The sequence below is a fragment of the Colius striatus genome, chromosome W (assembly GCF_028858725.1).
Source record: "Colius striatus isolate bColStr4 chromosome W, bColStr4.1.hap1, whole genome shotgun sequence".
Lineage (NCBI taxonomy): Eukaryota > Metazoa > Chordata > Aves > Coliiformes > Coliidae > Colius > Colius striatus.
The window spans coordinates 42,167,015-42,189,722 of record NC_084789.1 but is presented as its reverse complement, the minus strand read 5'-3'; the positions used below and the strand labels follow the sequence as shown (position 1 = coordinate 42,189,722).

The following is a 22,708-nucleotide window of genomic DNA, read 5'->3' as shown; positions in this document are numbered from 1 at the left end:
ACCATTCTGGGATTCAGTGTCTGTGTGTGCTCAGCACTGGTGAGGTTACTCCTGGAGTCCCTGGTCCACTTCATGGCTCCCCAGGACAGGAGACGCTTGGGCATACAGGAGAGAGACCAGTAAAGGCCAAGGAACTGATAATGGGACTGGACCACCTCTGACATGAAGCAAGGCTGAGAGAGCTGGGACTCTTTCCCCTGGAGAAGAGAAAGCTTAGGGGGAAATCTCAATGATATACAGAAATGTATGAAGGGAGGGTGCAGGGAAACAGGCCTGAGCTCTTTTATGTAGAGCTCAGTCACAAGACAAGATACAATGTACACAAACTGTTAGGTTTTGTAGGGATTATATATGGCTGAGGGTAAAGACAGAGTGCACTAACTTGCACTTCACCATTCAGCCTCTCAAGTTCCTAGAATACATCTTCCCACATCATAAACGGTCTCAGATCTTCACCCACATCTCTGCTCACCACTGTTCACTACAAGCAAGCCGAAAATCTGCTTCCTGCACCTGCCATTGTGTGACACCATCCTCTGCTTGGCAGCTGCTGGAAAGAAATGCTGAGCAGTCTGTCTCCTGTGGCAGTCAGTTTTTGGTCCATGCTGCTGCAGAGCTACACCAGGGTGAGACTAGCACCACAGTAATACACTGCTTCATCCCATTGCTTTGCTGCCTGGATCTGCAGGGTGCATCTGTTCTCAGAGCTCACCACTGAGACATTAAAGCCATACTGGAAACCTTCTCCATAGGCATTACCGTCTTTGTAAATCCAGTCCAGGGTGCCATGTGGCTCCTGCCGGTAGCAGAACGTGAAGTAACTGCTCATACTGTCCCCACTCATGCTGTAGCGGAAGGTGGCAGCTTCTCCCTCTTGCACAGCCAGGCTCCTCATGTCTTGCTTCAAGACCACCTGGCCAGTGACAGCTACAGTGAGAAACAACAAGCCATGGTCATTGCAACGTTCAGCAAAGGTCAGAGCGATGCTAGGGGGGACACTGCAGTGGCACTGCATCAGGAGCAGGACTAAATCCTCTTTGAGCCCAGCTGACAACTATGGGCTGAGAAGTAGAGCTGGCACCAGGAAATCAGGGCTTACAAGGAAGAAGACACCATGGTCCCCTCCCTCCTTTTCTCAGTCAGACAAAGAGCTTTTCCTGATTTTCCTGTTCAGAGAGGGAATATTTTGCATCTGGAGGACAAAGCCCTTTGTCTTTCCCCACCAGGAATGGTGAAGGATTCACTCTCCTGTCCCTAGAATGGCTCTGAATAAGCACAGCAGGGACAAGGACCTCTCACAAGCACATGGGACTTGCCCCCTACCCTGCCGTTGCTAAACCTGTTCTTTCAAGATGGGCTGCAGTGCCCCACGAGCAGTGTCCAGCCCCAGTGCACAGCACCAGATGAGTGGCAGGTTGGTGCCTGCCTGGAAATTGGCAGTACCAGTAAAGAAGCTCTTGTAAAACAGCCAAAACCACCTGTGGTGTGTAGTGATGGCTCCTCTCTCCCTCTCCTTTGGAAGAGTGTCAAGCCACCTGAGCATTCACCATCTCCAAACCTCCTGCACCTTGTGCTGTGACGCTGGCAGGTTTCTGTTAGAGCTCAGATGGATTTTCTGTCCCCGTGCGCGTTGCACAGAAGTGGCCGGCAGAGTCCTGTGGCCGCAGGGCACTTAGAGACAGAGCAAGGGCAAGCCAGGCACCGAAAGCTTCCCTCGCCCTCTCGTTCTTCCTCTCCCTCGACCTCTCCCGGCTTCTCTCTACCCATCCCTCTCCCTCTCCTCCCCCTCCCGTTGCGGCTGCCCCAGTCCCGGGCTCGCTGCCCGCCCCGCCCGCCGCCTCTCACCTGCCGGCCCCGCGGCCAAGGCCAAGGCCAGCAGCCACGGCCCCAGCCCGGCCGCCATCAGTGAACCAAGGTCCCGGCGGGGCCGCACACGAGCCGAGCGGAGCCGAGCTCGGGCGCGCTGCCGCCCACCCCGTCGCCCCGGCCCCTCGCCGCGGCCGCGCCGGCGCCGCCCGGTCCCCCGGGCGCAGAGGCAGGGGCGGCGCGGGCGGGACACGGGGCCAGGCCGGCGGCACAGCACGAGCGCGGCGCCCGGCGCCGTGCCCGCTGGTCGCCCCGAACGGCCCCGCTCAAGGGACGGGCTGCCGGCCCGCAGCGGCCCCTCGCGGGTCTCTCCCCGTGCCCCGCAGCCACACCTCGCCCTGACCAGCTCCCATCCCCTGCCCGCGGGGACCGAGGCACAGTGCGTACACTCCTGTTGCTCCTTGGCCTGGGCCAACCCAAAAGCTGAGGTGGTAAAGAGAAAGTCGTTGGAATTGCCAGGGCACCCTTGAGTATCTTTTCCTGTCATTCCTGCCAGGACACAAGCAGCTGTCCCGATCCAGTGTGGTGATGCCCTGTGCACTGCAGTTCATATGGTGCTCGTGGGAAAATGTCTCGCATAAGACATGACATGGCTGCAGGAGGCTCTCTGTTTTCCCCATAGAACAGGCCAAGCTGAGTCCTTGGGCTGTCCAAACCAAATTACCTTTGGGTTCTCAGTGCCATCAAACAATAATCACAACCACAGGGTAACTTCATCATCATCTTCATCTTTGCTTTTGTCTTCACCTTCCTGTTCCTCACCCTTCCTGTGATGTTCTTGGCAATGCAGATTTTGCACGAGTGGAAATGGGGCTCATCTTAACGTGGTGTTTCAGAGCACAGTGCTAAACCCCAGTGCCCCCGATGGACAGAATCAGTATTTCTAAGGGGATGTTTTGTTTTCATAGACCACCATGGAGAACTGGCCCCCATGGAACTTGTCATTCCCTTGAGATCTGAATGCCTGCAGGATAAATGTCAGTGTTTGCCATGCGAGCTGCTGGCACCAGAAGACATTCAAATTGCTGTCCCTGTCCTCGCTGCAGGACTGGCAGGGCAGAACCACGCACTGCCTAACTGTGGCTGACACCTCAGAGGAGAATTGCTTTGGGGGATCACCTCCAACAAGACCTGCAACACAGGCAGAAATGTCTGCAGAGCAGCTTGCTTCCTTCTCTCATTTTATCTGTCTTTTAGGCCGTGTTTGCCTCAAACCTTTCTGTCTTTCCAAAGGAAAGTAAAGTTCAAGTATCTGCCTCCATGACCCCTCTTGCATTTCTCCCTTGCCCCTTCTCCACCTTGTCAGCCCAGACCTCTGTGTAGCCTACTAGAAACTGTGAGAGACGATAGGAAATGCACAAATATACCAACCTGACTGGATTAGCAGGACACACACTGGCACAGTCATGGTGAAGGTCATTTTTCCTGGCTCCAAAATGCCCGTTCCTTGGGAGACTCTCAGCAGCACAATGAAGAGGCTGCACAGGGTGCCAGAGCATGTGTGACAGTCACACCTCTGGGGTGAGGAGGGCAAAAACAAGGCCGTTCACCCTTTACTTGTCTTCACAGCAGAGAGCAACAGTCTCAGTGGCTTTCTGCACTTTTTTGTGGGTTTCCTCTCCCTTTGTAAGCTCTTCTCTATAAGGGAACATCCCTCCCCCACTGTAGAGTGTATCTGCTTTTGTGTGCTCTTTGTTGGTGCGAGGGCTTTTGAAAGCACAACAGCTTCTCATAATGTTCAGGGCTCAGGGAAACACAGGTCTAAGTTTCAGGTATCTCTTAGTTTAGCCCATCATTTTGGAAGCAGCTGTTCAGCATATCTCCATGCATAACGACTTGGAGAGGGGGAGAAAGTTGATAAAAGATAAAGAAAAATATTTTAATGTGTGAACATATGAATTCCTAGGATAGGGGGATGGCAACCTAAAACTGATGGATTGGTTCAGTGCTGGCTGGGGCAGAGCAGGAATGGAGGGGCCTGCAGCCCCACCCCCAGCACAGCTCTACACCTGTGCAAGGCATATGGACAGGGCTTGGGGCTCCCCACATGCTGCTGGCACAGTGGAGACGAAGGGGACTGAGACTGTGACAGGGTGGGACAGGCAAAACTGTGGTGTTTGGAGCCACTAAATGGAGAAATGGAGAGAGAACTCTCTGGATGGCCAGGCTCTGAGAGAGGTGGGAATGCAGTGAGGTCCCACTGGATGCCAGTCACCTGTGGTGTTCCCCAGGGCTCAGTGGTAGGGTCTGTTCTGATTGGCATCTTTATCAATGATCTGGATCTTAAAACCAGACATTTTGTCACACATTTGTTGTCAGGTCTGCCTTTCTGAGATCTGGAGAGGAGCTCATAACACTTCTCTCCCAAAGCCTCCCTCCCTGCTGTAAAACAGGAAGAGGCAAAAAGGGCCAGAAGAATTTCTCTGAGAGCACTCTTAAGTAGAATTGGGTCCAACCTAGTACAGACAGGTCACTTACCAAGAGGGATAGAGACAGAGACTCAAAGGTGTGACCCAGGCTGATACAATTTACTGAACTCCTGCAGCATATTAATTGAGTTACTGCCCACACTGAAGTGTTTTGCACCAGAAATGATCAGGTCTCTCATCCTGTCAGGCGAAAGATACCTCCACTGGGGAATGTGCCTGGCAGAAAGCAGGAAACGCCAAGATAGTAATTCAGGCAGCCAAAACATAGCCCATAGCATCACCTGGGATGCTTTGCATTCAGGATGACCTTGTCAGAAAATCATCACCTCTGCAAAGGAAGCCTTTGGCAGCCTGGGGCAGGGAAGGTCCACGATAAAAGCCAGCCCAGCTCCTCGCTCCTTCATCCACTTCTCTTGCCTCCTTTTCCTCAGGAGTCAGGTGAGTCTCAAGACCCTTCTCCTTCTCTGCTTTCTCAAAAAGGAGGTCTCACTTCGGTAGACCTCTCAGCTGTCACCACCTGTCTTCTGCACTACATGTGAGGGCTGCATGTCACGGCAGAGGGAACTAGGGAGAGGGCTGGAGATGGAGGGAAGGTGGAACTGTACCGAGGTAGCCTCTGGACTCAGCACTAACTGCTGGTGGCTCTTTCTGGGCCATGGTAGGATGAGGCCAAGAAGCCTTCATATGTCTTAGCACAGCCTCCACATCCAAACTCTGCATGTTCTTTGCCTCTCTCATGATGTGGTGACAGGCTGCTTCTCATTCATGCTCTGCTTCCTCCCTGCCCTGTCTCCTAGGTCACCTCCAGCCTCAGCCATGTCCTGCTGTGACCAGTGCCAGTCCTGCCAGCCCTGCGGCCCGACCCCGCTGGCCAACAGCTGCACTGAGCCCTGCTGCAGGCAGTGCCAGGACTCCAACATCATCATCCAGCCCTCCGCTGTGGTGGTGACCCTGCCCGGCCCCATCCTCAGCTCCTTCCCTCAGAACACCGTTGTGGGCTCCTCCACCTCCGCCGCCGCTGGCAGCATCCTCAGCAGCCAGGGAGTGCCCATCTCCTCCGGGGGCTTTGACCTCTCCTGCATCACCAGCCGCTACTGTGGCAGCAGATGTCCCTGCTAAAGCTGCCACCAACAGCCTCAGACAAGGACTCCCAGGAACTCAGAACATGATGCTGTACAGAGGATTGGAGTTCATGCTGCTATTTTCTGACTAGCTGGTCATCTCTGGTGTGTCCTGCAAGGGCAAGATTGGAAGGTATCAGCCTGGGCTCTGTGAAAACACCACCAATGTCTCTCTCCTGTCTTCACTCACCCTTTTCTCTCTTTTCTTTGCTGTTGTCTTGTGCTCCCCCAAAAGTCTGCTGGGAGGATTCCAGCCAGTATCCTGCCAGCCTGTCTTCTATGCTGGGGCAGGCTGATGGGTAAAGGGGCACAGATTCCTGTCTGTTCCTGCTCCCCCTGGCTCTGGAGATCTCCGCTTGGCGTGACCTTGTTTCCCTCTTTAGACATTAATAAAATGCTGCAACCATGTATGTGTCCCTGAGATTGTCTTTCATCCACATCCTGAATGCTGAGGGAGAAGAGCATTGCTTTGTGGGAGGTGAGAGCGCAAAGGAGCCCTTCACCACTGGCAGAAGCCTTGGAGAGTGGGACACACGGCATTGATTCATTTTCAGACCTCCTGGAACTGAGGAAGACATCCCAGGTCACTCGACAGGCAGCGGCCATCAGTCCTTGCCCTCTGTAATTCTGCTCAGAAACAGAACCATAGAATCACAGAATGGTGGGGGTTGGAAGGGACCTTTAGAGATCATTGCCCAGTGATCCAACCTATCCCCTGTAGAGCTCCTTGTCCCACAGGAGACTCCATAGAACTTCCTAGTTTGGTACCAGCAGTGAGTGAAGCTGCAAAGGGACACCCACTGAGCTGAGCATCACCCTGGGTCATTTGGGACGTTTGTTCACAATACCACGAAATCCCTCTGAACATCGTCATGTAAAGGACGCAGGGCTATAAACTTTGTAAAGGGCAACAAAAGCTGAGCATCCTTGGCAAAAGGAGAGGGACAAGACGCAGCGTGGCACTGGCTGGCTGCACATCTCTGCCCTCCACCACGCACGACGGAGCCTGTGCTGCCAGGACGTAGGGATGGCCAAGGAGTGCAATGGGATCCAGAGCGCTCCGAGCCGCGCGGAAGGCACCCAGACGGAACCCCGCTCGGCTCCCGCCTCCCACAGAGCGCCGCGACTCCGGCGCAGCGGGACAGAACGCGGCCGGCAGGACCCGGAGCGGCGGGCGGCAGCGCCCCCTGTCGGCCCCGCCGTGCCGCCCGCGGCGGTTCGTGCCCGGCCGCAGCCCCGGCTCCTCTCCCCGTGTCTCCCACGGCGCACCAGTACACGGCCGCGTCCCCGCGCCGGGGCCGGGAGAGCCGCAGCCCGCTGGACCGCCGGTCTGCCGACACCGACAGCCGCCCCGACGGCGACCGCAGCTCCTGGGACCCTCGGAGAGCGCTCACGAGCCACTCGGGACCTCGGCCCGGGAACTGACGGTACCAGTGGATATAGTCATAGGAGTTGATGCTGGGGTGAGAGCAATTGATGGTGATGCCGATCTCCTCGCTGGTCTCTGCCCGCGGCTCCTGCTGCACCTGGGCTCTGCCCGCAGCCACTGCCGAGAGAAAAGAAGGAAAAGCGCTCCAAAGCTGCTCTGCCCAGCTCTGCCTGCTGCTGCCCGAACTAAGCCCGCAGCCGCCGCCAGCAGCGTCCCGACGTGATGAGGAGAGGAGTTTGCACAGGCTGTCAGCAGGTGCCCCGATGGAAGTGGCCCTTAATTGCTGTGGGAGAGCCGAGTGCGAGAACGCCGGGGGAAGGCTGGACGTGTTGAGGAAGGAAAGGGAAGCAAAGGCAAAAGAGGGAGGACGCGGCGAGCGGGAAGCAACGACTGATGGGCGATCCGGCAGGAGCCCGGGGAAAGGCAGGAAAGAGCGAGCGCCGGACACAGAAGCGAGCGCTGGGTTCTGTGGGGGCTGCAGCAGAGGGAGGGAAAGACGGGAGGCCGCTTCGGGATAGAGGTCGGTGAGGAAGCGCCGAGGGAGCCGCGGGGACCCCCAGGCTCAGCCCCGGCCCCCCGCAGCCCCGCGCACCCAGCAGCAGCGCGGCCAGCCCGGCCAGCCCCGCGCCCCGGCCCCGCCGCATCCCGCCGCTCCGCCGCCCGCGCCTCGCTGTGCCCAGCCAGCCCCGGCCCTGGGCTCCGGCCCCGCCGCCTCCTCCACAACGCCCCCTTCTCTCCCCTCCCCTCCCCTCCCCTTCCCTCCCGGCACGGCACGGCCCTGCGCGGCCGCCGCTGACAGCTCCGCCCCGGGGCTCAGCCCCCAGCGGCCCCTCGCCCGGCCTCACACGGCTCCGGGGCTCTGCCGACAGCCTCCCTTCAGCTGCCTCTCTGCGCTCCCAGCCCAGCTCAGCTGTGACAGGGCCCCCGCACCCTGCGAGGCCTTGGTGGGACCCTGCTCAGGACGTCCGCGTCCTCCCTGGCCCAGGGAGCTCCAGTCTGGACGCAGAACTCCAGACGTGGTCCCACAGGGGACACACAGTCACGGACACTTTCCTGCCCCTGCTGACAGCGCTTGTTCCAGCACAGCTCACCATGCCCTTGCTCTTTGCTGCAGGGGAACGTCTCTTGCTTATGCTCACCTCACTGTCTCCTCAACCCCAACATCCTTCTCTGGGCATCTGCTTCCCACACAGGGACTCCCCAGCACGTCTGGCTGCAAGGTCTTACTTCTACCCCAGACACAAACCCCCGACGTTCACACAAACGCAGCTGCTCAAAAACACACACAAGGACCAGAGCAGAGTGTGGACTCTGCTGAGGGCAGACGGGGACAACTGCATCAGGGCTCAGGCATTCTGGGCAAAGAAAAGCCCCAGCCATGCCCACGCCGTTCTTTGTGAGCTCTCAGGCAGCACACAAAAGAGACGAGGGAAAACAGGCCAGATGCTTTTCCTGAGGTCCATGTTAGGGAGGAGGGGGGCAAAGCCAACGAGACACCCCACAACAGCTATGGAGGCAACAACGAGTGCCCCTCAGGCTGAGCCTCTGAAGGAGGGAAAGAGCTGGACATGGCCCATGCTCAAGCTTGGCAGCTCTGGGACAGCCAGCTGAGGAGGGCTGCATCCTCTTCCTGAGAATGACGCTTCCGACGGCCCCTCCGGAGTGGCCCAGGCTGACACCAACTGCCTGCGCTGGACCCCTCCAGCACTTGAGCTGAGTCTGCTGCCCGCACTGCTGCATTCCTGCCTTGGAAACGCTGGGGCCTTTCATCCCAGAGCTCAGAAGCAGCCTTCACTGGGGAGTGGGCATGGCCCAGAGCTGGAAATGAAAAGGCAGCAGCGTTGGAAATGAAAGCACAGCCCATATCATTAGCTGCCACGGTTTGCATTTCAGGCGAGTGCGTCAGCAAATTGTTACCTCTGCAAAGGCTGCCTCAGGTCCTGCAGCCACGAAGGGCAGCTATAAAAGGCAGCCCAAGTCCCTGCTCTCTCATCCGCTTCTCCTGCCTCCTTCTCCTCCTCGGGAACAGGTGAGTCTGAAGCCCCTTCTCTTCCCCTTCCAAAGAGGGATCTCTCCTCCAGAAACCTCTCTGCTGAGAGTGCTCCGTCCTGTCCTGGGCTCTGGTTCTTCTTCTCGTGCCAATGGAAAGAAGGGAGAGGTCTGACTCGGTTTGGGAACTTGGAGGGAGCTTCCCACGTGCAGGCTGCTCTGTGGAGAGCGATGCAGAGCGTGTGGCTGCTGGCACAGCTTCCAGCTCCCCACTCGGTCGTGCCCGTGGCCGCCTCGTGCCAGTGTCCCCAGGCTGCTCCTCAGCCAGCGTGTGCTCTGCTCCCTCCTTGTTGTGTCCCAGGTGAAACGCCAGCGCCAGCCATGTCCTGCTACAGCTCGTGCCAGCCCTGCGGCCCGACCCCGCTGGCCAACAGCTGCACTGAGCCCTGTGTCAGGCAGTGCCAGAGCTCCAACGTGGTCATCGAGCCTCCTGCTGTGGTGCTGACCCTGCCCGGCCCCATCCTCAGCTCCTTCCCTCAGAACACCGTTGTGGGCTCCTCCACCTCCGCCGCCGCTGGCAGCATCCTCAGCAGCCAGGGAGTGCCCATCTCCTCCGGGGGCTTTGACCTCTCCAGCATCACCAGCCGCTACTGTGGCAGGAGATCCTCCCCCTGCTAAAGCCGCTGCTGCCAGCCCGGACGAGGACCTCCAGGAATCCAGCCGAGATGCTGGACTGAGGACACAGCTCACGGCCATCGCTTTGGCAGAGGCTGAGCAGCCAGGGCTGCCCTTGCACAGGAGGGCACCTGGGGCTCTCTGAAACCAGGGCCAACGTCTCGCTTCCCTGCCTTATTCTCTCTCCCATCTCCTGTCTCCTGTTCTGCTGGGCTGTGGGAGCCCCCGAGCCAAGCTGGGGCATCAGCTGGCCCCCGTCCCTGCGTGGGGCAGGCAGCTGGATGCCCTGTGGGATCTCCCCTGTGGGTGATGGGCACAGACTTTCTGCAGCTGCTGCTGCTGCTGCTCTTCCTGCTCTGGGAGCCTCCTCTAGAGATTTCCCACCTCAGAGTCATTAAAGTTTTCTGCATCCCAGCCTCTGCCTCTGAATAATCCTTTTCCTGGTGGGCACTGCCTCGTGTTGCCAAGGAGCAAAGGCAGGGCCTTGGGTGGCAGGGACAAGGTGGGGGCACAAGCTGGGCTTCGATCAGTGCCAGAGCAATGAGGAGCTGCCACATGGGGCAGTGGGGCCCTTGCAGCCACTGTCTCCAGCAGCTGAGCAAGAACATCCCCTCCCTGCCCTGGGTTGTTGCACAGCCAAGGAAGCTCCCTGCACTGCGGTGTCTTGCACAGCACAGAGGTACAAGGCACTGTCAGAGACCTCGACTTCCTCCAGCTGCAGGAGGCTGTATTTCCCCGTGGTGTTCAGCACAGTCCTGAAACGGCCAGTGACCTTCTGGTCAGATATTGCATGATACGAGAGCAGCTGGGGAGCTTGGCCTTTCTTCTGCTGGTACCAGAGCAAGCCATCGAAGCCAGAGCTCTGGTATGTGCAGGTAGTTTTGAAGGAGTCCCCCTGCTGCAGTGTGACTTCTCTTTGTGGCTGGGTGACGGTGACCTGCCCCATGGTGCCTGGAAGAAAGCACAGAGCAGATGGATCAGAAGAGAGAGGCAGAGAGAGGGTTCAAAGGGCCTCTCCCCTCCCTAGGAGACAGAGAAGGTTTCTGAAGTATCTCTGCTTTCTGCCTACCAACAGCAAGAGCACCTTGAGAGAAGCAGGGCAGAGCCACAAATGCCAGCTGACATTTATCACAGCTTTCCTGGCTTTCAAGAGTATTTCCCCACATGGTCTGATGAAGCTGCTGAGGGTTTTGCCAGAAGAAGAAGAAGTAGGTGCTGAGGAAAAAAAGGCAGGACTTACCCAGCAGTGTCCCCAGAAGGACAGTGAGGACGAGGGATCCCAGGTGCATGCTGAGACCAAGCTGCCTGTTTGCTGTGTGAGAGAGTGAGCAAAGCAGCTCCCAGCCCCGAGATGACAGAGCTGCAGGAAACCACTCTGCTGGGGGAGCAAAGGAAGAAGAGCAGAGCTCTGTCCTTGCTGTGCCTGCAAGGCTCCTTCTGGGCTTTTCCCTCCTGCAGCAGCCAGCCCTGTGGCTGCCTCAGCCAAAGGCAGCATCAGCATCTCCCCAGGGAGGGCCCCAGGGGTGCTGGTGCTGGGAAGGGGCTGTTCCTGCTCAGCTCACAGGGCAGCCCTCACCTCCCCAGCTCCAGGCGCCTGCTCTGCTGCACAGCCACTGCTGGGACAAGGGGCAGCTCAGAGGCTTTCTGCCCACCCAGGGTACCCACCTTCCCTCAGGAGGCCTCAGATTCTGGGATCTTCTGGGAACAGGAGGCTCTTCTGTTTCCCTCATCTCCTGTTTCTTTCCTCAGTCCCCTGGGAACCAACATCTCTCTCCCATACAGGAGCTGGGGCCTGGCTGCTGCTGAGCTGCAGATATCACTTGGCAGTCTTGGCCCTCCCAGGTGTCCTGCATTCCCTGCCAGATCCTGAATGCACCCTCAGAGCTGGTGGAGTGCAGCTGAGGATGAGCACACAGCTGAACAGCCCGGCTGGGGGGGGGGGGGGATCCAATCCACAGCTTGCTTACCCATTTGGATGCCCAAGGGGCTTCTCAGCCCCTTCCAGTACCTCACAGAGACACGGTTGGACAGGAACACAGCCTGAGTTTTCTTTGGCACCCCTGAAGGCCTCGGGGCCCTCAGTTGCTACCGTGGCTCCTGAGCTGACATCAGTCCCTGCCGGCTGCCAGCGTGGCTGCTGCTGACAGCTTCCCACACAGCTTCCCCTGAGCAGGGCCAAAAGGGGCTGTGCAATACAGACTCAGCATAACAAGAGCCCCCTCCTCCAACAGCGGCGGCTGGTGAGTGCTGAGGGAAGAGTCCGAGCTGCACAGGCAGTGGGGACACTTCTCCTGAGCTCTCACTGCTGTGTCCCGCTCCGTTTTGGCGGCTCGTGGCTGTTCCCGAGCCTGCTGGGGCAATGAACCCTCGTGGCAAGGAAGGCCAAGAGCACCCTGGGCTGCAGTGGGAAGAGCATGGCCAGCAGCACAAGGCACCCGATCCTCCTTCCTCATGATGGTTAATGCAGCGAGGCCAGCAAGACGGGGCAGGGACCGGAGCATCTTTCCTGGGAGGATGGGCTGCGAGGGCTGTTGGTGTTCAGCCTGGGGAAGAGAAGGCTGGAGGGGCAGCTTGGAATGGGTGTAATGGGAGGGAAGGAAAAGGAGAGACTTCTGAGTCTGCGGTGCTTGGGACTGCACAGCTCTGCTATGAGGAAGCTCTGTAGGGGTGAAATTACTGTTGGTGAAATGCTCAGCACAAGGGAAAACCCCCAGACTTCAACCTTCCCTGTGTATCAGGTGTGCAAGGGCCAAGGAGAGGTTGTTTAGCACTGGGAGGGCTCTTCTCTGGGCAGTCAGGCTACTGCTGGGCTTCTGCCATCCCTTCAAGTCAGGAGCTGCTGGACATCAGAAACAGATGCTGGGAGACAAGTGGAGAGAGGAAGCAGAGGGGCAGACCACATGTGAGCATGGGGCTGATCCATGTGCTTGCCTGGCCAAGGCAGTTGCTCTGCCTTGTTTGCCCCTGTGTCAGTTGTTCCCTGGAAACACAGTTATCAAGCCCAGACGGGACAGAGTGCAGGGTGATCCTTCACTCTGTGCCTCAGAAGCGTGTGACCAGGGGTTTTGAACAGCTCTGTCAGCTCCTTGAGCCACTGGCTGGGGACTGACTGGAGCCCACAGTCTCTTGCCAGAGGCCTCCTGACAGCTCTCACTCACCTCAGACCCCCAGCCCCTTGGGGCAACTCAGCAAATCCGTGTTGGACTCACTCACGGAGTAGGAACCTGGCAACTCCTGAGGTTATGGTCAGGGTGTCCAGCCCAGAGCTTTTGCCTGTCTCCCGGGCCTCAACTCCAAAGGTGCCGAGTCCAACCAAACAAGCTGGTTCTGACAACCCCGGGCAGCTGTAGTGAGCGAGTGGCAGTGCCTGTGACCTCCACATCCCCTTCTCCTCTGGCTGTGGATGTGGCGTGACTTTATAACACTCTCGGGAACATTTGGAAAGCCCCGTGAAACTCTGTAACTGGAGGGTGTCACGGTTCCCGTGTCCATGTCCCCACATCCGTGTCCCTATGTCTCTGAGCCCGTATCTCTAAGTCTCTGTGTCCGTGTCCCTGTGTCTGTGTGTCTGTGTCCCTGTGTCCGTATCTCTACGCCTGTGTCCTGTGTCTGTGTGTCCGTGTCCCTGTGTCCGTATCTCTACGCCTGTGTCTCTGTGTCCTGTGTCTGTGTGTCCGTGTCCCTGTGTCCGTATCTCTACGCCTGTGTCCTGTGTCTGTGTGTCCGTGTCCCTGTGTCCGTATCTCTACGCCTGTGTCCTGTGTCTGTGTGTCCGTGTCCGTGTGTCCGTATCTCTACGCCTGTGTCTCTGTGTCGGTGTCGCTGTCCCGGTGCTGCCGGAGCGGCGGGCGGCAGCGCCCCCTGTCGGCCCCGCCGTGCCGCCCGCGGCGGTTCGTGCCCGGCCGCAGCCCCGGCTCCTCTCCCCGTGTCTCCCACGGCGCACCAGTACACGGCCGCGTCCCCGCGCCGGGGCCGGGAGAGCCGCAGCCCGCTGGACCGCCGGTCTGCCGACACCGACAGCCGCCCCGACGGCGACCGCAGCTCCTGGGACCCTCGGAGAGCGCTCACGAGCCACTCGGGACCTCGGCCCGGGAACTGACGGTACCAGTGGATATAGTCATAGGAGTTGATGCTGGGGTGAGAGCAATTGATGGTGATGCCGATCTCCTCGCTGGTCTCTGCCCGCGGCTCCTGCTGCACCTGGGCTCTGCCCGCAGCCACTGCCGAGAGAAAAGAAGGAAAAGCGCTCCAAAGCTGCTCTGCCCAGCTCTGCCTGCTGCTGCCCGAACTAAGCCCGCAGCCGCCGCCAGCAGCGTCCCGACGTGATGAGGAGAGGAGTTTGCACAGGCTGTCAGCAGGTGCCCCGATGGAAGTGGCCCTTAATTGCTGTGGGAGAGCCGAGTGCGAGAACGCCGGGGGAAGGCTGGACGTGTTGAGGAAGGAAAGGGAAGCAAAGGCAAAAGAGGGAGGACGCGGCGAGCGGGAAGCAACGACTGATGGGCGATCCGGCAGGAGCCCGGGGAAAGGCAGGAAAGAGCGAGCGCCGGACACAGAAGCGAGCGCTGGGTTCTGTGGGGGCTGCAGCAGAGGGAGGGAAAGACGGGAGGCCGCTTCGGGATAGAGGTCGGTGAGGAAGCGCCGAGGGAGCTGCGGGGACCCCCAGGCTCAGCCCCGGCCCCCCGCAGCCCCGCGCACCCAGCAGCAGCGCGGCCAGCCCGGCCAGCCCCGCGCCCCGGCCCCGCCGCATCCCGCCGCTCCGCCGCCCGCGCCTCGCTGTGCCCAGCCAGCCCCGGCCCTGGGCTCCGGCCCCGCCGCCTCCTCCACAACGCCCCCTTCTCTCCCCTCCCCTCCCCTCCCCTCCCCTCCCCTCCCCTCCCGGCACGGCACGGCACGGCCCTGCGCGGCCGCCGCTGACAGCTCCGCCCCGGGGCTCAGCCCCCAGCGGCCCCTCGCCCGGCCTCACACGGCTCCGGGGCTCTGCCGACAGCCTCCCTTCAGCTGCCTCTCTGCACTCCCAGCCCAGCTCAGCTGTGACAGGGCCCCCGCACCCTGCGAGGCCTTGGTGGGACCCTGCTCAGGACGTCCGCGTCCTCCCTGGCCCAGGGAGCTCCAGTCTGGACGCAGAACTCCAGACGTGGTCCCACAGGGGACACACAGTCACGGACACTTTCCTGCCCCTGCTGACAGCGCTTGTTCCAGCACAGCTCACCATGCCCTTGCTCTTTGCTGCAGGGGAACGTCTCTTGCTTATGCTCACCTCACTGTCTCCTCAACCCCAACATCCTTCTCTGGGCATCTGCTTCCCACACAGGGACTCCCCAGCACGTCTGGCTGCAAGGTCTTACTTCTACCCCAGACACAAACCCCCGACGTTCACACAAACGCAGCTGCTCAAAAACACACACAAGGACCAGAGCAGAGTGTGGACTCTGCTGAGGGCAGACGGGGACAACTGCATCAGGGCTCAGGCATTCTGGGCAAAGAAAAGCCCCAGCCATGCCCACGCCGTTCTTTGTGAGCTCTCAGGCAGCACACAAAAGAGACGAGGGAAAACAGGCCAGATGCTTTTCCTGAGGTCCATGTTAGGGAGGAGGGGGGCAAAGCCAACGAGACACCCCACAACAGCTATGGAGGCAACAACGAGTGCCCCTCAGGCTGAGCCTCTGAAGGAGGGAAAGAGCTGGACATGGCCCATGCTCAAGCTTGGCAGCTCTGGGACAGCCAGCTGAGGAGGGCTGCATCCTCTTCCTGAGAATGACGCTTCCGACGGCCCCTCCGGAGTGGCCCAGGCTGACACCAACTGCCTGCGCTGGACCCCTCCAGCACTTGAGCTGAGTCTGCTGCCCGCACTGCTGCATTCCTGCCTTGGAAACGCTGGGGCCTTTCATCCCAGAGCTCAGAAGCAGCCTTCACTGGGGAGTGGGCATGGCCCAGAGCTGGAAATGAAAAGGCAGCAGCGTTGGAAATGAAAGCACAGCCCATATCATTAGCTGCCACGGTTTGCATTTCAGGCGAGTGCGTCAGCAAATTGTTACCTCTGCAAAGGCTGCCTCAGGTCCTGCAGCCACGAAGGGCAGCTATAAAAGGCAGCCCAAGTCCCTGCTCTCTCATCCGCTTCTCCTGCCTCCTTCTCCTCCTCGGGAACAGGTGAGTCTGAAGCCCCTTCTCTTCCCCTTCCAAAGAGGGATCTCTCCTCCAGAAACCTCTCTGCTGAGAGTGCTCCGTCCTGTCCTGGGCTCTGGTTCTTCTTCTCGTGCCAATGGAAAGAAGGGAGAGGTCTGACTCGGTTTGGGAACTTGGAGGGAGCTTCCCACGTGCAGGCTGCTCTGTGGAGAGCGATGCAGAGCGTGTGGCTGCTGGCACAGCTTCCAGCTCCCCACTTGGTCGTGCCCGTGGCCGCCTCGTGCCAGTGTCCCCAGGCTGCTCCTCAGCCAGCGTGTGCTCTGCTCCCTCCTTGTTGTGTCCCAGGTGAAACGTCAGCGCCAGCCATGTCCTGCTACAGCTCGTGCCCGCCCTGCGGCCCGACCCCGCTGGCCAACAGCTGCACTGAGCCCTGTGTCAGGCAGTGCCAGAGCTCCAACGTGGTCATCGAGCCTCCTGCTGTGGTGCTGACCCTGCCCGGCCCCATCCTCAGCTCCTTCCCTCAGAACACCGTTGTGGGCTCCTCCACCTCCGCCGCCGCTGGCAGCATCCTCAGCAGCCAGGGAGTGCCCATCTCCTCCGGGGGCTTTGACCTCTCCAGCATCACCAGCCGCTACTGTGGCAGGAGATCCTCCCCCTGCTAAAGCCGCTGCTGCCAGCCCGGACGAGGACCTCCAGGAATCCAGCCGAGATGCTGGACTGAGGACACGGCTCACGGCCATCGCTTTGGCAGAGGCTGAGCAGCCAGGGCTGCCCTTGCACAGGAGGGCACCTGGGGCTCTCTGAAACCAGGGCCAACGTCTCGCTTCCCTGCCTTATTCTCTCTCCCATCTCCTGTCTCCTGTTCTGCTGGGCTGTGGGAGCCCCCGAGCCAAGCTGGGGCATCAGCTGGCCCCCGTCCCTGCGTGGGGCAGGCAGCTGGATGCCCTGTGGGATCTCCCCTGTGGGTGATGGGCACAGACTTTCTGCAGCTGCTGCTGCTGCTGCTCTTCCTGCTCTGGGAGCCTCCTCTAGAGATTTCCCACCTCAGAGTCATTAAAGTTTTCTGCATCCCAGCCTCTGCCTCTGAATAATCCTTTTCCTGGTGGGCACTGCCTCGTGTTGCCAAGGAGCAAAGGCAGGGCCTTGGGTGGCAGGGACAAGGTGGGGGCACAAGCTGGGCTTCGATCAGTGCCAGAGCAATGAGGAGCTGCCACATGGGGCAGTGGGGCCCTTGCAGCCACTGTCTCCAGCAGCTGAGCAAGAACATCCCCTCCCTGCCCTGGGTTGTTGCACAGCCAAGGAAGCTCCCTGCACTGCGGTGTCTTGCACAGCACAGAGGTACAAGGCACTGTCAGAGACCTCGACTTCCTCCAGCTGCAGGAGGCTGTATTTCCCTGTGGTGTTCAGCACAGTCCTGAAACGGCCAGTGACCTTCTGGTCAGATCTTGCTTGATACGAGAGCAGCTGGGGAGCTTGGCCTTTCTTCTGCTGGTACCAGAGCAAGCCATTGAAGCCAGAGCTCTGGTATGTGCAGGTAGTTTTGAAGGAGTCCCCCTGCTGCAGTGTGACTTCTCTTTGTGGCTGGGTGACGGTGACCTGCCCCATGGTGCCTGGAAGAAAGCACAGAGCAGATGGATCAGAAGAGAGAGGTAGAGAGAGGGTTCAAAGGGCCTCTCCCCTCCCTAGGAGACAGAGAAGGTTTCTGAGGTATCTCTGCTTTCTGCCTACCAACAGCAAGAGCACCTTGAGAGAAGCAGGGCAGAGCCACAAATGCCAGCTGACATTTATCACAGCTTTCCTGGCTTTCAAGAGTATTTCCCCACATGGTCTGATGAAGCTGCTGAGGGTTTTGCCAGAAGAAGAAGAAGTAGGTGCTGAGGAAAAAAAGGCAGGACTTACCCAGCAGTGTCCCCAGAAGGACAGTGAGGACGAGGGATCCCAGGTGCATGCTGAGACCAAGCTGCCTGTTTGCTGTGTGAGAGAGTGAGCAAAGCAGCTCCCAGCCCCGAGATGACAGAGCTGCAGGAAACCACTCTGCTGGGGGAGCAAAGGAAGAAGAGCAGAGCTCTGTCCTTGCTGTGCCTGCAAGGCTCCTTCTGGGCTTTTCCCTCCTGCAGCAGCCAGCCCTGTGGCTGCCTCAGCCAAAGGCAGCATCAGCATCTCCCCAGGGAGGGCCCCAGGGGTGCTGGTGCTGGGAAGGGGCTGTTCCTGCTCAGCTCACAGGGCAGCCCTCACCTCCCCAGCTCCAGGCGCCTGCTCTGCTGCACAGCCACTGCTGGGACAAGGGGCAGCTCAGAGGCTTTCTGCCCACCCAGGGTACCCACCTTCCCTCAGGAGGCCTCAGATTCTGGGATCTTCTGGGAACAGGAGGCTCTTCTGTTTCCCTCATCTCCTGTTTCTTTCCTCAGTCCCCTGGGAACCAACATCTCTCTCCCATACAGGAGCTGGGGCCTGGCTGCTGCTGAGCTGCAGATATCACTTGGCAGTCTTGGCCCTCCCAGGTGTCCTGCATTCCCTGCCAGATCCTGAATGCACCCTCAGAGCTGGGGGAGTGCAGCTGAGGATGAGCACACAGCTGAACTGCCTTGCTTGGGGTTGGGGGGGGGGGGGGAATCCAATCCACAGCTTCCTTACCCATTTGGGTGCCCAAGGGGCTTCTCAGCCCCTTCCAGTACCTCACAGAGACACGGTTGGACAGGAACACAGCCTGAGTTTTCTTTGGCACCCCTGAAGGCCTCGGGGCCCTCAGTTGCTACCGTGGCTCCTGAGCTGACATCAGTCCCTGCCGGCTGCCAGCGTGGCTGCTGCTGACAGCTTCCCACACAGCTTCCCCTGAGCAGGGCCAAAAGGGGCTGTGCAATACAGACTCAGCATAACAAGAGCCCCCTCCTCCAACAGCGGCGGCTGGTGAGTGCTGAGGGAAGAGTCCGAGCTGCACAGGCAGTGGGGACACTTCTCCTGAGCTCTCACTGCTGTGTCCCGCTCCGTTTTGGCGGCTCGTGGCTGTTCCCGAGCCTGCTGGGGCAATGAACCCTCGTGGCAAGGAAGGCCAAGAGCACCCTGGGCTGCAGTGGGAAGAGCATGGCCAGCAGCACAAGGCACCCGATCCTCCTTCCTCATGATGGTTAATGCAGCGAGGCCAGCAAGACGGGGCAGGGACCGGAGCATCTTTCCTGGGAGGATGGGCTGCGAGGGCTGTTGGTGTTCAGCCTGGGGAAGAGAAGGCTGGAGGGGCAGCTTGGAATGGGTGTAATGGGAGGGAAGGAAAAGGAGAGACTTCTGAGTCTGCGGTGCTTGGGACTGCACAGCTCTGCTATGAAGAAGCTCTGTAGGGGTGAAATTACTGTTGGTGAAATGCTCAGCACAAGGGAAAACCCCCAGACTTCAACCTTCCCTGTGTATCAGGTGTGCAAGGGCCAAGGAGAGGTTGTTTAGCACTGGGAGGGCTCTTCTCTGGGCAGTCAGGCTACTGCTGGGCTTCTGCCATCCCTTCAAGTCAGGAGCTGCTGGACATCAGAAACAGATGCTGGGAGACAAGTGGAGAGAGGAAGCAGAGGGGCAGACCACATGTGAGCATGGGGCTGATCCATGTGCTTGCCTGGCCAAGGCAGTTGCTCTGCCTTGTTTGCCCCTGTGTCAGTTGTTCCCTGGAAACACAGTTATCAAGCCCAGACGGGACAGAGTGCAGGGTGATCCTTCACTCTGTGCCTCAGAAGCGTGTGACCAGGGGTTTTGAACAGCTCTGTCAGCTCCTTGAGCCACTGGCTGGGGACTGACTGGAGCCCACAGTCTCTTGCCAGAGGCCTCCTGACAGCTCTCACTCACCTCAGACCCCCAGCCCCTTGGGGCAACTCAGCAAATCCGTGTTGGACTCACTCACGGAGTAGGAACCTGGCAAATCCTGAGGTTATGGTCAGGGTGTCCAGCCCAGAGCTTTTGCCTGTCTCCCGGGCCTCAACTCCAAAGGTGCCGAGTCCAACCAAACAAGCTGGTTCTGACAACCCCGGGCAGCTGTAGTGAGCGAGTGGCAGTGCCTGTGACCTCCACATCCCCTTCTCCTCTGGCTGTGGATGTGGCGTGACTTTATAACACTCTCGGGAACATTTGGAAAGCCCCGTGAAACTCTGTAACTGGAGGGTGTCACGGTTCCCGTGTCCATGTCCCCACATCCGTGTCCCTATGTCTCTGAGCCCGTATCTCTAAGTCTCTGTGTCCGTGTCCCTGTGTCTGTGTGTCTGTGTCCCTGTGTCCGTATCTCTACGCCTGTGTCCTGTGTCTGTGTGTCCGTGTCCCTGTGTCCGTATCTCTACGCCTGTGTCTCTGTGTCCTGTGTCTGTGTGTCCGTGTCCCTGTGTCCGTATCTCTACGCCTGTGTCCTGTGTCTGTGTGTCCGTGTCCCTGTGTCCGTATCTCTACGCCTGTGTCCTGTGTCTGTGTGTCCGTGTCCGTGTGTCCGTATCTCTACGCCTGTGTCTCTGTGTCGGTGTCGCTGTCCCGGTGCTGCCGGAGCGGCGGGCGGCAGCGCCCCCTGTCGGCCCCGCCGTGCCGCCCGCGGCGGTTCGTGCCCGGCCGCAGCCCCGGCTCCTCTCCCCGTGTCTCCCACGGCGCACCAGTACACGGCCGCGTCCCCGCGCCGGGGCCGGGAGAGCCGCAGCCCGCTGGACCGCCGGTCTGCCGACACCGACAGCCGCCCCGACGGCGACCGCAGCTCCTGGGACCCTCGGAGAGCGCTCACGAGCCACTCGGGACCTCGGCCCGGGAACTGACGGTACCAGTGGATATAGTCATAGGAGTTGATGCTGGGGTGAGAGCAATTGATGGTGATGCCGATCTCCTCGCTGGTCTCTGCCCGCGGCTCCTGCTGCACCTGGGCTCTGCCCGCAGCCACTGCCGAGAGAAAAGAAGGAAAAGCGCTCCAAAGCTGCTCTGCCCAGCTCTGCCTGCTGCTGCCCGAACTAAGCCCGCAGCCGCCGCCAGCAGCGTCCCGACGTGATGAGGAGAGGAGTTTGCACAGGCTGTCAGCAGGTGCCCCGATGGAAGTGGCCCTTAATTGCTGTGGGAGAGCCGAGTGCGAGAACGCCGGGGGAAGGCTGGACGTGTTGAGGAAGGAAAGGGAAGCAAAGGCAAAAGAGGGAGGACGCGGCGAGCGGGAAGCAACGACTGATGGGCGATCCGGCAGGAGCCCGGGGAAAGGCAGGAAAGAGCGAGCGCCGGACACAGAAGCGAGCGCTGGGTTCTGTGGGGGCTGCAGCAGAGGGAGGGAAAGACGGGAGGCCGCTTCGGGATAGAGGTCGGTGAGGAAGCGCCGAGGGAGCCGCGGGGACCCCCAGGCTCAGCCCCGGCCCCCCGCAGCCCCGCGCACCCAGCAGCAGCGCGGCCAGCCCGGCCAGCCCCGCGCCCCGGCCCCGCCGCATCCCGCCGCTCCGCCGCCCGCGCCTCGCTGTGCCCAGCCAGCCCCGGCCCTGGGCTCCGGCCCCGCCGCCTCCTCCACAACGCCCCCTTCTCTCCCCTCCCCTCCCCTCCCCTCCCGGCACGGCACGGCACGGCACGGCACGGCCCTGCGCGGCCGCCGCTGACAGCTCCGCCCCGGGGCTCAGCCCCCAGCGGCCCCTCGCCCGGCCTCACACGGCTCCGGGGCTCTGCCGACAGCCTCCCTTCAGCTGCCTCTCTGCGCTCCCAGCCCAGCTCAGCTGTGACAGGGCCCCCGCACCCTGCGAGGCCTTGGTGGGACCCTGCTCAGGACGTCCGCGTCCTCCCTGGCCCAGGGAGCTCCAGTCTGGACGCAGAACTCCAGACGTGGTCCCACAGGGGACACACAGTCACGGACACTTTCCTGCCCCTGCTGACAGCGCTTGTTCCAGCACAGCTCACCATGCCCTTGCTCTTTGCTGCAGGGGAACGTCTCTTGCTTATGCTCACCTCACTGTCTCCTCAACCCCAACATCCTTCTCTGGGCATCTGCTTCCCACACAGGGACTCCCCAGCACGTCTGGCTGCAAGGTCTTACTTCTACCCCAGACACAAACCCCCGACGTTCACACAAACGCAGCTGCTCAAAAACACACACAAGGACCAGAGCAGAGTGTGGACTCTGCTGAGGGCAGACGGGGACAACTGCATCAGGGCTCAGGCATTCTGGGCAAAGAAAAGCCCCAGCCATGCCCACGCCGTTCTTTGTGAGCTCTCAGGCAGCACACAAAAGAGACGAGGGAAAACAGGCCAGATGCTTTTCCTGAGGTCCATGTTAGGGAGGAGGGGGGCAAAGCCAACGAGACACCCCACAACAGCTATGGAGGCAACAACGAGTGCCCCTCAGGCTGAGCCTCTGAAGGAGGGAAAGAGCTGGACATGGCCCATGCTCAAGCTTGGCAGCTCTGGGACAGCCAGCTGAGGAGGGCTGCATCCTCTTCCTGAGAATGACGCTTCCGACGGCCCCTCCGGAGTGGCCCAGGCTGACACCAACTGCCTGCGCTGGACCCCTCCAGCACTTGAGCTGAGTCTGCTGCCCGCACTGCTGCATTCCTGCCTTGGAAACGCTGGGGCCTTTCATCCCAGAGCTCAGAAGCAGCCTTCACTGGGGAGTGGGCATGGCCCAGAGCTGGAAATGAAAAGGCAGCAGCGTTGGAAATGAAAGCACAGCCCATATCATTAGCTGCCACGGTTTGCATTTCAGGCGAGTGCGTCAGCAAATTGTTACCTCTGCAAAGGCTGCCTCAGGTCCTGCAGCCACGAAGGGCAGCTATAAAAGGCAGCCCAAGTCCCTGCTCTCTCATCCGCTTCTCCTGCCTCCTTCTCCTCCTCGGGAACAGGTGAGTCTGAAGCCCCTTCTCTTCCCCTTCCAAAGAGGGATCTCTCCTCCAGAAACCTCTCTGCTGAGAGTGCTCCATCCTGTCCTGGGCTCTGGTTCTTCTTCTCGTGCCAATGGAAAGAAGGGAGAGGTCTGACTCGGTTTGGGAACTTGGAGGGAGCTTCCCACGTGCAGGCTGCTCTGTGGAGAGCGATGCAGAGCGTGTGGCTGCTGGCACAGCTTCCAGCTCCCCACTCGGTCGTGCCCGTGGCCGCCTCGTGCCAGTGTC

General features: G+C 59.9%; 3 protein-coding genes and 3 gene segments (V, D, J or C); 2 read left to right on the top strand and 4 right to left on the bottom strand.

Moving 5' to 3' along the window:
• Positions 1-10,920, bottom strand: part of LOC133628594 (M1-specific T cell receptor alpha chain-like) — a 50,088-nt gene extending 39,168 nt beyond the window's left edge. The window contains exons 1-2 of the mRNA XM_062016981.1: positions 10,750-10,920; positions 10,180-10,460 (exon numbers count right to left, since the gene is read on the bottom strand). Of these exons, the coding sequence (XP_061872965.1) occupies positions 10,180-10,460; positions 10,750-10,798 (330 nt within the window). The 5' untranslated portion in view covers positions 10,799-10,920. The remainder of the gene's footprint in view (positions 1-10,179; positions 10,461-10,749) is intronic.
• LOC133628595 (feather keratin Cos1-2-like) lies at positions 5,112-5,414 on the top strand. The gene has a single exon (XM_062016982.1). The coding sequence runs from the start codon at positions 5,112-5,114 to the stop codon at positions 5,412-5,414; it is 303 nt and encodes a 100-aa protein (XP_061872966.1).
• LOC133628596 (feather keratin Cos2-3-like) lies at positions 9,199-9,817 on the top strand. Its single transcript, XM_062016983.1, has one exon. It carries the CDS (start codon positions 9,216-9,218, stop codon positions 9,510-9,512), a length of 297 nt encoding a protein of 98 aa, XP_061872967.1. The 5' UTR covers positions 9,199-9,215; the 3' UTR covers positions 9,513-9,817.
• A 2,285-nt stretch (positions 10,921-13,205) lies between the features above and the next one.
• Positions 13,206-14,256, bottom strand: LOC133628446 (T cell receptor alpha variable 26-2-like). The segment is given in 2 exon segments: positions 13,206-13,729; positions 14,205-14,256. Coding segments are annotated over 2 exon segments (576 nt in total).
• Positions 14,257-15,418: 1,162 nt separating this feature from the next.
• Positions 15,419-17,702, bottom strand: LOC133628445 (T cell receptor alpha variable 1-2-like). The segment is given in 3 exon segments: positions 15,419-15,445; positions 16,947-17,242; positions 17,532-17,702. Coding segments are annotated over 3 exon segments (372 nt in total).
• A 2,293-nt stretch (positions 17,703-19,995) lies between these two features.
• On the bottom strand, positions 19,996-21,046 carry LOC133628444 (T cell receptor alpha variable 26-2-like). The segment is given in 2 exon segments: positions 19,996-20,519; positions 20,995-21,046. Coding segments are annotated over 2 exon segments (576 nt in total).
• Between the last annotated feature and the right edge of the window lie 1,662 nt (positions 21,047-22,708).